General features: G+C 34.4%; 1 protein-coding gene across 2 annotated transcripts; it reads right to left on the bottom strand.

Moving 5' to 3' along the window:
- Positions 1–3690: 3690 nt before the first annotated feature.
- Positions 3691–14291, bottom strand: LOC112712984 (uncharacterized). 2 transcript variants are annotated; one of them, XM_072201890.1, is made up of 5 exons: positions 14042–14291; positions 12415–12464; positions 5779–5879; positions 4030–4100; positions 3691–3919 (listed from the first exon to the last, which is right to left on the bottom strand). In XM_072201890.1, the coding sequence occupies exons 1-5, from the start codon at positions 14276–14278 to the stop codon at positions 3893–3895; spliced, it is 486 nt and encodes a 161-aa protein (XP_072057991.1). In that variant the 5' UTR covers positions 14279–14291; the 3' UTR covers positions 3691–3892. The 2 variants fall into 2 exon arrangements, with proteins under 2 accessions (XP_072057991.1, XP_072057992.1); XM_072201891.1 differs by having other exon boundaries at positions 4039–4100.
- Between the last annotated feature and the right edge of the window lie 320 nt (positions 14292–14611).

Raw genomic sequence — 14611 nt, 5'->3', positions numbered from 1 at the left:
AAATTTATAAACCAAATTATTCAAACCTCGAGTCGTCTTCTCAATGAATTGTAGGGAAGTATGATTTATTATTGGTTATGCAAAACAATATTTTCGGGTTTTAGAAAGGGTTTGAACAAGAGAAATAAATTGCATGAATTAGTAAATTAATAACTAATAAAACTCTTGGCAAGGTATGAAAATCAGAAGTCATATCCTAGTTATCCTTATCAATGGTGATGAGAATTATATTTTTGCTCCCACTCAGTCAACCTCTAACTATGAAGGTAAGTCAAGTGGATAAATTAATTTAACACCTAAATTCCTAGTCAATTCCTAAGGAAAGACTGAGTTATAAGAATCTAAATCAATAAGCAAAGATAACAATTATCAATCACGATGAGTTTGATAACTCAAGAGTCACCAATTAATCAACTAGAACCAAGAATATAGAAAACTAAATCAAAATCATATGTCTGAAATACCTCAAATTGCATTAATAAAAGAAATCAAATCCAACATGGAAAAGTATACGAGAATTGAGTAAAGGAACATTGAACCTGAAAATTGAGAAGAAGAAAGAAATCCTAAATCCTAAGAGAGAGGAGAGAACCTCTCTCTCTAAAAACTACATCTAAACCTAAAATTGTGTGTGTGATCTGATCTGTTGAGTCTCTGCATATTCCCTGACTTTAATTTGTGTTTCTGGGCCAAAATCTGGGTCAAAACGCGGCCCAAAATCGTCTTCAGCATATTCTGTAATTTCTGTAGATCGCGCATGTCATGTGTACGTGTCAGTCACGCGTACGCGTCGTTTGACGATTTTCCTCTCCACGCGTGCGCGTCAGGCACACGTACGCGTCGCTGTGATTTTGTCCAAATCGCGCGCATGCGTCAGCCATGCGTGCGCGTTGCTGTTCGCTGGTTGTCTCCTTTATTTCTTATGCTCCTTCCCTTTTTGCAAGCTTCCTCTCCATTCTCTAAGCCATTCCTGCCCTATGAAGCCTAAAACACTTAATCACACGGATTACGACATCGAATGGTATAAAAGGGGAATTAAAATACGTAATTAAAAGATCTCTAGGAAGCAAGTTTTCAACCATAGAAGTAAACTAGGAAGGAATTGTAAAATCATGCAAATCATATGAATAAGTGGGCAAGAATTTGATAAAAACCACTCAATTAAACACAATATAAACCATAAAATAGTGGTTTATCAACCTCCCCACACTTAAACATTAGCATGTCCTCATGCTTAGCTTAAGGAGATAAAATAAATGAGTAGGGAAAAGCAAGACTCATGCAATGCAACCTATGAATGTGAATGCAACTTACATGCTAAAATGATTCTACCTACTTGGTGAAAAAGTAAATAATACAAGATGAGACACCAAAACTAAGATAATATGAATGATAGAGACGTTCAACTTGACAAGAAGACGACCAAAGTATGTGACAAAGGAAGGAAAACAATAAGTGATACTAAGATGACAGAAACTAAAAAATTAAATCCTAATTGGAACCCAAAGAAAAATTGAAAAGCTAAAACAAAGCTGAGAACAAATTGAAATTTCGTTTTTTTTTATGTTTTTTCTTTGCAGATGCTGACGTTAATATATAGAAATTGCAGTAATAATATTTAAATAATAAATTTATTCTTTTTGAAATTAGAAGTAAATTTGCGATTCTAGAACGTGCAGATAAATAAGAATTTACCTACGACCTGTAACTGATACAAGATGAGAAGAAGATTATTGGGGGATTAAAGAGTTTAATAAAGATGAAGCATTAAAGTCCCACCGGAAGGGTTAGAAGGGAATAAGAAAAGAATGACACAAAAAAGGAAGGATTATTGGTATAAAGAAACACACCCCTAAAGACACAGCGAAAACATAAAAGATAGACAAGAATTTTCCTACTAGACCTATAAGATACCTGTTCTTAGCAGCCTAGGTCACCGGAAGGGATTCGTTACTAGACCTTCAAAGAACTTGTCCTTAACAATCTATATCAGAGGTTGGAAGTTGAAGAAACCACCATGCATGTTCACCTTAGGTTGGATCCTTCAATCTTCTTCATGCAACAAACGAAGCAAATCACTCACCTCACTTAATAACACAATAAAAACGTGCATAAAGCAACTACAAATTTTATTGATCAAAAGTTATCTAAATCGTCTCACCAAAGGTGTTTAAATAGGCCCATAACAAACTAACTAAAAGATAAGATAACTTAATTTAAATGTCCTAAAGATAAGATAACTAATTTAAATCAAAATTAATCTTATTAGATTATATCATATTTGATTTAAATTTAAAATTTCTAAAAATACGACTAAGCAAATAAAAAATAATCAAATCTTATAACAAACTCCAACTACAAAACAAACTAAAACAAAGGCCTAAAAATTCGAAAATTAATAATAAATTATGCCTCCCACTAAATTTGAAAAGCATTATTGGACTTCTTGCTGTCCTGAATTAACCCAATGGGACTTGTCCTTTCTCCCTTGGTTAGAACTTGATGTAACTCCTCATGTATAAGTGTTGCCAAGTTTCCAAAGCTCTCCTTAGCCTTCTTTGCACGTGCTCTAGGATGGGGCCCTCTGGAAGTGTAAAATTTTCATTCTTCCTTTTTGCCTTAAAATGTCTCAATTGTCCTCCCGAGCATATATCATATACTGCATACTACTTCTATAAAAGTACCCTAAGTATGGCTACACATGTATGCTTTAACATAAACATAAACAAAAAATACTAACCTCAAAGTCGACTGCTCCAACAATGTACTATCTCACGTTCAGTTGGTTGATGTCCGCATCGTTTGCATCGACGCACACCATAATCTCAATAACTCAAAAATTTGATTAGAAATGGGTAAAAGAGGGAAAAAAGTTGAAGAAATGGATGTGATAAGGACTAGAAAAGCGTTGCAAAAAAAATACATATATATAGGCATTTACCACTCTTATCTCGTTTACAATGTAAACGAAATAAAAGTACACATATCTTGTTTTTACTGTAAACGAGATAGAACCATTACAAACCACGTATACAAACATTATACAGCCACGTCGTTTTGTATCATATCTCATTTACAGTGTAAACGAAACGCGTATACTCTTATTTCGTTTATACTATAAACAGAATAAGAGGTACCATGCATTTTGCTTAAAAAATTGCAAATGGTATACTTTGATAAATAAAATTTTATTAAAAAAATCTTGTCTATTACTAAGTGATTGTAATCATTTGTGCTAGTTTTGTGTATTTTTGTTGTCTTCCAAAAAAACACCCTACAGTCGTGACGTGGAGGAGGACCATTATGCCTCATCTGATTTCACTATTGGCATTGTCACTCAGCTTCTTTTTTAGAGATACATTAATGTGAGCCTCTAAAGGATGAGTAAGGAGAATTGCTATATAATACTTGGACTAAAAAACAAAAATGAAATACTATACATACTGTAAAACACTAATATATATATATATATATATATATATATATATATATATATATTAGTGTTTTACAATATGTAGGTGCTCTATGTTATATGGTAATCTAGTGATTTTAGCCATTATTTTTAATCACGTATATATTTTATGATAATTTTATAATTAAAATCAATGGCTAAAATCCCTAGATAACTATACACCATGAAGTACCTAAGATGCATCCATATATATTATTATAGCAGTAAAAGTTTATGCCAAAAATCGATTTTTTTTTGCATTATGAACTCTTGATATATGAGCTAGAGTGGTGTATATGACTGCTATATTCCACTGTCAAGCCAATACAATTTATAGAACTTGGGCAGGTGGTTAATTAAAAGCGAATATTGCAATGAGCAAAGCATGAATCCTAAAAAGTGCCATTACATGAACTATATAATGTCCACATAGCATTATATTTATACTTTTCGTCTTGTTCTACGGACCTGAAAATGAACAACCAAACTTCAATAAGTCTAACAATAACCGCATGAGCAAAGAGTAAAGAACATACAGTGCAAGTTGATTTTCATTGTAACACAAGGTCAAAACTTACAGCACATACATTGGTAGTCACATTTTGCGATGCTAATTTTTCCTTACATTTTCCACTTCTAATCAGGCTGCCTGCAGAAAAAATTTCTGCATCATTTACTAAACATTCTGATGTATCAATAACTAGCAGAAAACACTATTAGAGAGCTAACTTTGCAGCATGATTGGTTTGCAGTCTGAGTTTTTCTTTTCAGGTAAATTGGGTCATTTTGATGGGAAAATTATACTGACCTCACTAAAATATGTCAAACACTTGCTCCTTTCTACTTTTTGACATTCCCAGAAAACTTTATTTAAAAAAAAGTTTTTATATAAAATTCAAGCACTTTCCTACATTCTCTATGATATTTCCCTGCCAGTCCTTCATACGAAAAAAGTCCCGACAAAAAACTCATACTTAAACAACTTAACAGGGCCTGAGGAGTAAAATGGCATACACAAATAAACCCAAACAGGAAATATAAGGGGAAAAGAAAGTGTGAACAAATAACGGATCGGCTAAACTGAGCCACCTATAAACTCAATATTAACCATGAGTCCATGACTGCCGTAGCAGTTACCTATAGGAATAGAGAAGAAAATTTTATGTATTTTGTTTATCTATTTCAATTATAAAGGAAACTCAGTAAATTTTCAAACAAGGGAAACAAGTATAATTATCAATGACACAAGGGGAAAGTCTTATGTAGTTATCTTGAAGACTACTAGATTTATGGAGGTCACATCAAATTTTTGTAGATATATAGCATGTGAGAGCTTAATATGCTTCAGCATCATTACCCAATGGCCAATACAGAATGTTTATTATATGAAGTATTTCTTCTACTCTTGGAACTTTCTGTGGGTGCGACCCTTCTTCGGACTTCGGTAATACAGAATGCTTTGCACCAGGCTCCCCCTTCTCTTTCTTTCTCTCTATTTATTCTTATCTCCAACTCAATATTAATCTTTTACAAAAATACCAGGAAAAGGGCTTACCGAAAGAAATAAGAAACCCTTCAAACCATCAAAGTATTTAGAGATAACTTGGCTGCAAACAGTATTGCAAATCTCTCGTTCATCATGAGTGAACTAAGCATGTGAATAATTCCATTTTGTCTTGTCAAGCGGATGCACTGATTAACACCACTGCTGATCTCAAAAGTGGCAGAAATTTGATTTCCCCATTTGAGGGGGAGTTTGAATATTTGATTTGTTAATATTAATTTAAACATCCTTTCAAAGGTTTTATTTCCTTGTTTCTTAGGTCAAGCTTATAGAGTTATCAGGGATGCTATGTCCTAATATATCTCTTTCTGTTGACAACTTTTACTGGGATTAAGGAGATTTAACGGCTTACCTGGTACCATGTTGTCTTCTATTTATTCCTGTTTTAATGTATCATTTGAATATAAAAAATCAGACAATTCCTCTATAAAAATTAAGCAATATTCCTTCACACGGGACTCGTATTAGTTGTCAGTTTAAAGGGGCAAAGAGAGCTGGGTTGGCTTTTGGTTGTCGGTTACCACGTGATTGCTCCTTTTCAAGCCCCTTATAGAAAAAAAGAATAAGCCACTAAGTTGGCCTGCCTGTGCTTTCTAGCAAATAAACCTCCCAATTAGAGTTTACCACAAAGAACTGAAAGCAGATAGGAACACTTAGGCAAACAAAATTATCAACCAAGAAAACAGTAAATGAAATATCTTTTTTGGGCTCCTGCACTACCACATAACAATGTATACCAATTGCAGGTTTCTGGATAACTCACCATTCTCCTGATTCAGTAACCTTTCTTCATTGGCAGTTAAACCTCCTGTTGTAACAACAGTTTCCTTTAGACTACTCGGAGAAGAATGTTCCATAGGATCACTGCAACAATAAAAATGACATGTTAAACATGATTCAAAAGTGCAAATAATGTGATGTATGATGAGGAGTTACAAATGTATATGCTAGAAACCAAGATAGAATCATATTATATATGAGTGCCAAATATCATCATCATCATCATCATCATCATCATCATCATTATCATTAACTCCACCTATGTTACACCTGCGGTACACAGCCGGTCCCAAACCCGAATAAAGGAGGAAGATTAACAGCCAACATAAAAAACTCGGTCAAATCTTTATGATATGAATCAAAGATGTTATTGCGCTAAAACTAGGTTGTTGCTCGGAAGTAACGTGCTGTATGCCTCGCGTATAGTGTCAAATGAGCAAGAGCCGCTGCATCAGTGTCCAGGTGTAGTGTTAAATAGGCAAGGGTTCCCGCATTTTCGTGAACAGACGAAGGTAAATAAACTAGTTTACAAAGAAAAAGATAAAGGTCGGAGCGACAGAATGTTGAAATTTGGATACCATGATAAGAAGAATGATTAACATCATGTACCTATAAGAAACAAAATAAGTCGATATGAAGGCTAGGGAGTTGTATACTTCCAGGTTCAAACTTTGGTATACAAAAAAGATGAAGACTAGAAATAGAATAGGTATTATCGCGGATAAGCAGTGGAAGAAGGTCGTAGTAGATGACAAGAGAGTGGGAAATCGGTTATCTTCTATCAAACTTGTGGTGCAAGGAAATATTTTCATGTGATTAGCGTCTATGCACTGCAAGTGGGTTCGGACGAACAACACAAAATAAAGTTTTGGGAGGATCTAGGGAATTTAATCCAAGACATACCTTCGAGAGATAAGATTTTTTTAGGAGATTTAAATAGCCATGTTAGAAAAGAAGTGACTGGTATGAAAGTATTCATGGAGGCTATGATTTCGGGGTGGTTCATACCAGGGTAAAACTATTTTGAATTTTTCTTCAATCTTTGACCTTCTCATCGCAAATACATGTTTTAAAAAGAGAGATGAACATCTTATAATCTATAGGAGTGGCATGACAAGCTCTTAAATCGACTTCTTATTAAGGAGAGTCCACTGAAAATTTTGCATTAATTGTAAAATTATTCTGAGAGAGAGTTTAACAAACAACATAAGATGCTCGTCATGGATTTTTGCGTCGAGTAAAAGTTGAGAAAAATACATCATACGAAAAACCTAAGGACAAAGTAGTGGCAGATAAAAGGTGAGAAACAAAGAAGCTTCCTAAAATAGGTAGGAGAAGAAGCAAAGTAGGATGGGGATAGAAGCACAGAGGCGATGTAGAGGGAGATGGCAGAAGTTATTAGAAGAACAATAAAAAAAAGTTCTAGTGATTCTAAAGAGATAGGACCAAGAGACAATGAGTTTTGTTTATGGAAAGCGAGTGTATAAGAAAAAAATAAAAGCAAAAAAGGAGTATTTTAAGAAGTGGTATTTTTGCCGCAATGCAGATAATTGGAAAAAATATAAGGCGACTACGAAAGAGATAAGAGTGAAGTAAAGCAATTACATATTAGGGTCTCTACCAGTCTTTAGACACAAAGAAAGGAGAAAAATGTATATATAAAATCGCAAAGAACGGTGAAAGAAGAATGAGAGACTTGGATCAGGTGTATAAAGGATAAAGACAGAGAAGCTTTGGCTCGAGAAAAAGATCAATGAAAGGTGGAAGAGCTACTTCTACGAGTTATTTAATGAAGGACAGAAGACCCTTCCGAGCCTTGGTCGATTATGCACGAGGGAAGAAGATACAAACTTCGACTACTATCGAAGGATTCGAAACGTGGAGATAAAAGAGGCTTTAAAGCAGATTAAAAATGGTAGGACAGTAGGACCCAATAATATTCCGATTGAAGCTTGGAAGAGCTTTGGAAAGAGGCATCAATTGATTAACCAAACTTTTTAATGAGATTTTAAGGTAAAAAAAGATGACAGGAGTAGAGAAAGAGCGTCTTGGTACCTATCTACAAAAATAACGGGATATACAAAATTGCAAAACCTATAGAAGGATCAAACTCATGAGTCATACCATGAAGTTATGAACAAGGGTGATAGAATGGAGGCTAAGACGAGACACAAGTAACAGAACCAATTTGGTTTTATGCTAAGCAGATCCACCACTAAAGCGATATACCTGTTAAGAAGGATGATGGAGGTATCGTAATAATAAAAGGGATCTACATATGGTTTTTATTGATGTAGAAAAAACATATGATAAGGTGCCAAAGGAGGTCGTATGAAAGGTTTTGGAAAGGAAGAAAATAAAAATTGCATATATTCGTACAATTAAAGACATGTATGATGTGATTACAACTAGTGTGAAAATTCAAGGTTGTGTGACAGAAATTTTTCATTGGTATAGAATTACACCAAGGATCATCCTTAAGTCTATACCTTTTAACATTAGTTTTAAAAGTATTCACAGAGCATAGCCAAGAGCTTGTGCCATGATATATACTTTTTGCCGATGATATCGTCCTTATGGGAGAGTCAAGAAAAGACCAAAATAAAAAGTTTTATTTATGGAGAGAAGCTCTATAAGTGTATGGTCTGCGCATAAACCGTAGCAAGAAGGAATATATAGAATGTAAGTTCGGCCGCCGAAGGAGAAACTCTAATACAAATGTGAAGATTAGAGAAAACATACTACGAAAATTTAAAATTTTTATATATCTTGTGTGCATCATACAAGATGATGGAGAGATTAAACAGGATGTAAATCATAAGATCTAAACAGATTGGTCAAAATGGCAGAGCACGTCTAGTTGTATATGTGACAAAAAAGGTGCCTTTAAAACTTAACAATAAATTCTATCGCACCGCTATGAGACCGACTATGTTTTATGATACAGAATGTTGAGCAGCCGAAGAAGAGCACGAACATAAATTAAGTGTGGCAAAGATGATATTGGGATAGATGAATAGTCATACACCATTGGATAGAATAAAGAACGAAAATATAAAAGAGTTGGAATAGCACTTATTGTGGAAAAGATGGAAGAATCGCATCTTAGGTGGTTTGGACATGTGAGAAGAAGACAAACAAAACACCTATTCAGAAGAGTAGATGAGATGGAAAATGGACAAAGTATAAAAGACAAAGAAAGACCTAAGAAAACTATCCATGAAGTGGTCAAACGAGATCTACCTGTAAACAGTCTCTTTGCAGACATGAAACATAATAGAACCCAATAATATCATTTGATCCATGTAGTCGACCACACCTAGTGGGACAAGACTTTGTTTTTTATTATAAATAGAAGCTATTCCTCTCATGTTACATAGCACATAAGAATAATATATTCTCCCTCATTTGATGAGTTATTCTTTATTATTTTCCTAGTTAATCATGGATATTAGCATCGTATCAAAACCATGATATCCTCTTTAAACTCACTGAGATCCTTCCGCTATCACCAGTTCTCAACGTTCTCAGTTGAGTGCTAAAACAGAGCTAAAAACTTTCGTCCTTTTTGTTGTGCATCTCTTCTGGCAGCATGCCAGCATCTCATCAGTATCCATGAATATTTTCTTCCACTGCCATGCCCGTCCATACTATTCCCGTACTGTCGCCATCACCAATCAGTGAACACACCATTGGACTTCTCTTCTTCAGTGCAACCCAGCCCAGTCCACTATCCTTGGCTTTCCGCCGCTGATCAGTGATCACACCATCATATTTGAGCCTTTCCTCTTTGCAGATCTTGTATTGTTCTCTTCATCACATCACTTGTCATCTTCTGCATTATCAGCATTTCCATTCTTATCCCTGGCTTTGTACGGCCTACTGCTGCTGCTTCCTCAGTGCTAATCTCACCATGCTCTCTCTAAATCTGTTCTTTTCTCTTTGATCCAACCACCACTACAATGCTGCTTTTAATCATTTTGTTCAAGTCAATCACTTACAACATTGTTTAAGAGGCGATTAGTATGTCAATGCTTGAGAAGAAACCTTCTCTGCTTTTGGGTTTTATAAACACTGAAGTATCATTCATCATAATTACAATGTATAATAAAGAAGTTAATTATTCCTAATTGATCCTAAATGATACATTAAGGAACTTTACTTTAATATCAACATTCCCCCTCATGTTGGTGCATATACATCATATGTACCAAGCTTGTTACAAATGTAGTTACGAGACGACTTCTAAGAGACTTTGGAAGAATATAGGCCAACGGATAATTGGAATTAACAAACTCTAACAATTTCTTTAGATAAAACATTCTACCTTATGAAATGAGATCAACCTCCATGTGTTTAGTTCTCTCACGGAATACTAGATCAGAGGCAATGAGGCAATGTGATGTTCAGGAATGCTGCTTGATTATCGCAATATAACTTCATTTCTATATTTGTTCCAAACTTCAATTTTGAAAGTAATTGTTTAACCCAGATTACTCACAAGCCACTAACGGAATGATGCAATACTCAGCCTCTGTGCTTTGATCGAGCAACACAACTTTGTTTCTAACTTTTCCAAGATATAAGATTGCCACCAAGAAGAACACAATACCCAGAGATAGACAGTCTATCCGTAAGACCACCAAGAAAAACACAATACCTCTAGAGAGACCATTTATCAATAGGAGAATCTTGCCAATCTGGATCACAATACCGACCTTTATATATGTATAATAGTCCTTGTCCAGGGGCTTTTTCAATATACTTCATAATATGCACTACAGCATCTCAATGATCAATGCAAAGAGAACTACATAAACTGACTCACTACACTAATAGGGTACAAGATATCTAGTCTAGTATTGGTGAGGTAATTCTGCTTCCCTACAAGTCTCTGATATCTCCCCGGATCAGGAAAATATTCTCGTTGATCAGGCAACAATTTGCCACTAGGATCAATTGGCTATCGACAGATTCTCAATTCATCATATCTGTTTCTTCCAACATAAGGGCATATTTTCTTTGTGATAAAGCAATACCACTTTTAGATTGATCTACCTCAATACCAAGGAAGTCTTTTAGTTTTCCCAAATCCTAAGTGAAACTGTTGATATAGATGTTTCTTTAACTAAGTTATCCCTTCGTTACTATTATTTGTAATGATTACATCCACATAAAAGATCAAATAAATACAGTGCACGTTTGGGGTTGTGTTGATAGAACAATAAGCAATAAACCCAGGTGGGCTGCTGCATGTACACTTCTAGTCAAGGAATCCATGAAGGAAGGCATTCTTGATATCTAATTGATATTGTTGCCAATGACAGATGGATGCAACACCAAGAAAAGTGCAGACAAAAGCAACTTTTGCTTCCAGAGAAAAGTTTCTTGGTAATCATATCAAATAATATCTCCTATAAGTTATTAAGGTTTCAAGATTGGTGCATATTATATTATCTATATGGTCAAGCTCTAGGGAGAGTGTTAGCAATTACGATAGAGTCATATCATATAGAAGAATATGGCTTCTTAAGATTCACATTGTTATTTATCATTATTCTCTAGATTTATTTCCTTGCTAATATTAGGGCTTTACTATTATTATAAATAGATGCTACTATTTCTGTCATGTAAACAACATATAAGAGTAATATTCTTTCTCTCATTTGTTGAGTTACTCTTTTATTATTTTCTTCGTTAATCTCAAAGATCTTAATAGTATAAATAACCAGTAAATGGAAGGTAACTGATTGCTTAGTTAGTTGCTAACTGTTTGCTTAGTTGGCACCTAGCTGTCACTAGAGCTTGTATGCTATACATGAGAGACTATGCCGTCAATATATTATTTCAGTCTATTACCAAATGGAAGGAATCCTTGTTAAAAAATGTCGAATTTATATACAAAGCGTAGCTTTCCAATCTCTCTACATGTCGGAGAGTGAAAACCCTCTACAATGATCATGAGCTTTACACCAAATAGATGCTAGGCATCTAGTTATATCCCATAAGACATGTTTGTCAGAAAATCTGTCTATTAATGGTGTGTGCATTAACCAAAAAGAAATATGGACAGATAGTGCCACTGTATATAAGCAATTAACCAATGACAGACATGCAAGGCATATTAAATGTGCATATGTTTATCCAAATGCACTTTTGAGAATAAGAAAACATACATGCTACATGTTTAGAGAGGAACATCAATTATCCAGTGTGATAATTAAGCAAAGGAATACTCATCCAGAAAAATTAAGGTGAGAACAAGCAAGTAAGCAACACAATTGAATTCATCATTCAAGATACACCAAATGATTAACTTAGGCAAGAGTTTTGGGGAGAGTAACCGAGAGTTAAATCGTTTTAGGAATTAGTCATTTATCCTGAGAAGAAAAAGATGATATCAGTGTCTTTTAGCCATTGTAGACTCTCTTCATTCATATTTTTTTAACTTTTCATGTTTTAAACAATGACATAGATAGATATCCCCCAAAGAAATATAGTGTTAAAAAGGAGCATTAGTTATTTTTTTTGGGCACTATCTAATAAAATTTGAACTCAATTACATTTGGAAACAATGAGTGAAAAGACTAGATATTAAAAACTGTTGACTGAAACTCACCAGTGGGAGAAACTCTTTTTATTTGAAACATCTGCCAGTATATCTTGCTTCTACACAAAAAAAAGCCAAATGACATTTCTTAGACTTGTTTTCACAAGAAATGTGCTTAGAAACACACAATACAAAAAGTCTAAATTACAGAAATAAAGATCAAGTTGAATTTCAAAACAAGGGATACAAAAACCTTGGCTGTCTTCTAAACCAAAAAGAGGATTTGGTATAAGGTATTCACTAATGATCTAATAAGAAATCGTACTAGAAACAAATACAGCTTGCTATTTTCATTGAATAGGAGTTCGTGAGGGATATGCCAAATGTCAGTTAGTTCAGTCCCAATTTTTAGTCAGGCTCAAGTATATGGTTCACATTTTGAACATGACCACATTGGATCCTGTCATAAATGATGCCTATAGACAAGCTGTCACAATTTATGACATTTTAAATATGTCATCTGTTTTTATTGGTCTTCCTCTACCCATATCTACTTACAAGTTTTACAGAAGAAGTGTTATCCTAACTCTCTCTAATGCGGTCACTTCTAATTCTTTCGCATCCCATCAGTCTATTCAACATTAGGAATATCCTCATCATTGCAAACACTGCACTTAGTCTCTTGTTGGATTTTCACACATTCAGGCCCACATAAATTTGAAAAGCTTATAATTGTGTGGTACATGTTTTTCATAAGCTAGATGAACACTTTCCTATCAAGAACAACACTTGAAGCACTCCTCTATCATATAAGCCCAACTTGATTGAATCTTATGGTATGCATATCCTATTTCCCCATCATCTGGAGGATGGAACAAAGAACTGAAAGGTATGACTTGAGGGACAAGCATGATCTAATTCAATAACTTGTACCATTATAGCTCATGTATAAGAATAAATTCCAACAATTACATGATGAGTACAACGTCAAATAGCTGCTTTATGAAAGGAAGATACTTGAGAAATGATTAGAAAGGGGACATTTCCAACCTAAGTATCATCCTAAAATAAGATCCAAATAAAAAGAGATTGAAAAATTTGACATTAAAAACCAATCAGTTTTAGCTCCAAAGAAGATAGCTGAGAAAAGTGTCAGAAGGAGAGCTAGTCAGAATCTACTAACAACTTATAGTTACAGAAGTAGAAACAGATTCTATGTGCAGCAGACAGCTATCACATTTAACACTTAACAAACTGTTTTAGAGCCTGATAGTTAGACTGGATTGATCCTAAGTTGAACCAGCAGAGTAGAGTTTTCATAAACTAACTTGAATGATTAAATATCTACACGTTCCCTCACGTAAAACCCTATTTTGGGCTTGAATTGTGAAGTAACATTTTTCTATCTTTATTTAGAAAAATGGGGATACAAGAATCAAACTATAGACCTTTTGCTCATAGAAGCTTTTATATTATGTCATGAAATCATCTCTTCTAAAAGTTTTAATTAGGCAGAAGCAATAAATGATTATATATCTAACTAGAGTTGCTACACATAGATACATGCCTATAGACAATCAGCCCCAGCTACAGCAATGGCATTGCCTTGATCTAACTTCTTGACATACACTAATACAACTTATAGATGGACATAAAATAGCGCCAGATATTAAGATTCAATGAATTTCTCACCAACCTTTACGCCACAAGAATCTTTGAGGTGGGTTTCAGGGCATTTGAAATGTTGAACAGTATGTTTGCAACTTGTAGGAACAATTTCTAATGTACAAGAAGCAACTCTTTTAGATCTTCGGGAAACCAAATGTAATTCTGGCTGACAACCCTTCCCGCTCATAGAATCACAAGGCAAGAGCATGTTTGTCCCTGAAGTCTTTTCACAGTTTTTGGTTGCAATTTTGTTTTGCTTCTCCATTGATTCATGCAAACCAGTTTTTGGCTAACAAGGGTGACACAAAATGGTAGGCTTATTTGGGATAAGTGAGTTAATAATCAAATATGGCCTCAATCATACGCAAGCATGTAAATATACTAAACAATGGACATATAGACTGTAACAAAATGCATATTGCAATCATAGAGAAGAAAAACACACAAGAATGAAATATTATGGTTAAATAATGTAACCATATAAATAAGCTCAAAATCTCACGGGATGTGTGTTCTTTGGCTCAAAAAAACAATGTTCCAAATACAACTTCCGACAAGTTTAACATAAAAATTTTTATTTTAATTTAGTGAAATTTTT

Source organism: Arachis hypogaea, chromosome 9, assembly GCF_003086295.3.
Source record: "Arachis hypogaea cultivar Tifrunner chromosome 9, arahy.Tifrunner.gnm2.J5K5, whole genome shotgun sequence".
NCBI classification, from domain to species: Eukaryota; Viridiplantae; Streptophyta; class Magnoliopsida; order Fabales; family Fabaceae; genus Arachis; species Arachis hypogaea.
The sequence above is the reverse complement of the archived record's forward strand: the minus strand, read 5'-3'. Positions and strand labels throughout refer to the sequence as shown.

Coding starts and splice junctions, on each gene's coding strand:
- LOC112712984 (XM_072201890.1), bottom strand. CDS start 14,278: ATGGAGAAGCAAAACAAAATTGCAACCAAAAACTGTGAAAAGACTTCA. Junction 5,880..12,414: donor AAAAAGAGTTTCTCCCACTG/GTGAGTTTCAGT, acceptor TTATTGTTGCAG/TGATCCTATGGAACATTCTT. Junction 3,920..4,029: donor TGACTACCAATGTATGTGCT/GTAAGTTTTGAC, acceptor GTTCATTTTCAG/GTCCGTAGAACAAGACGAAA.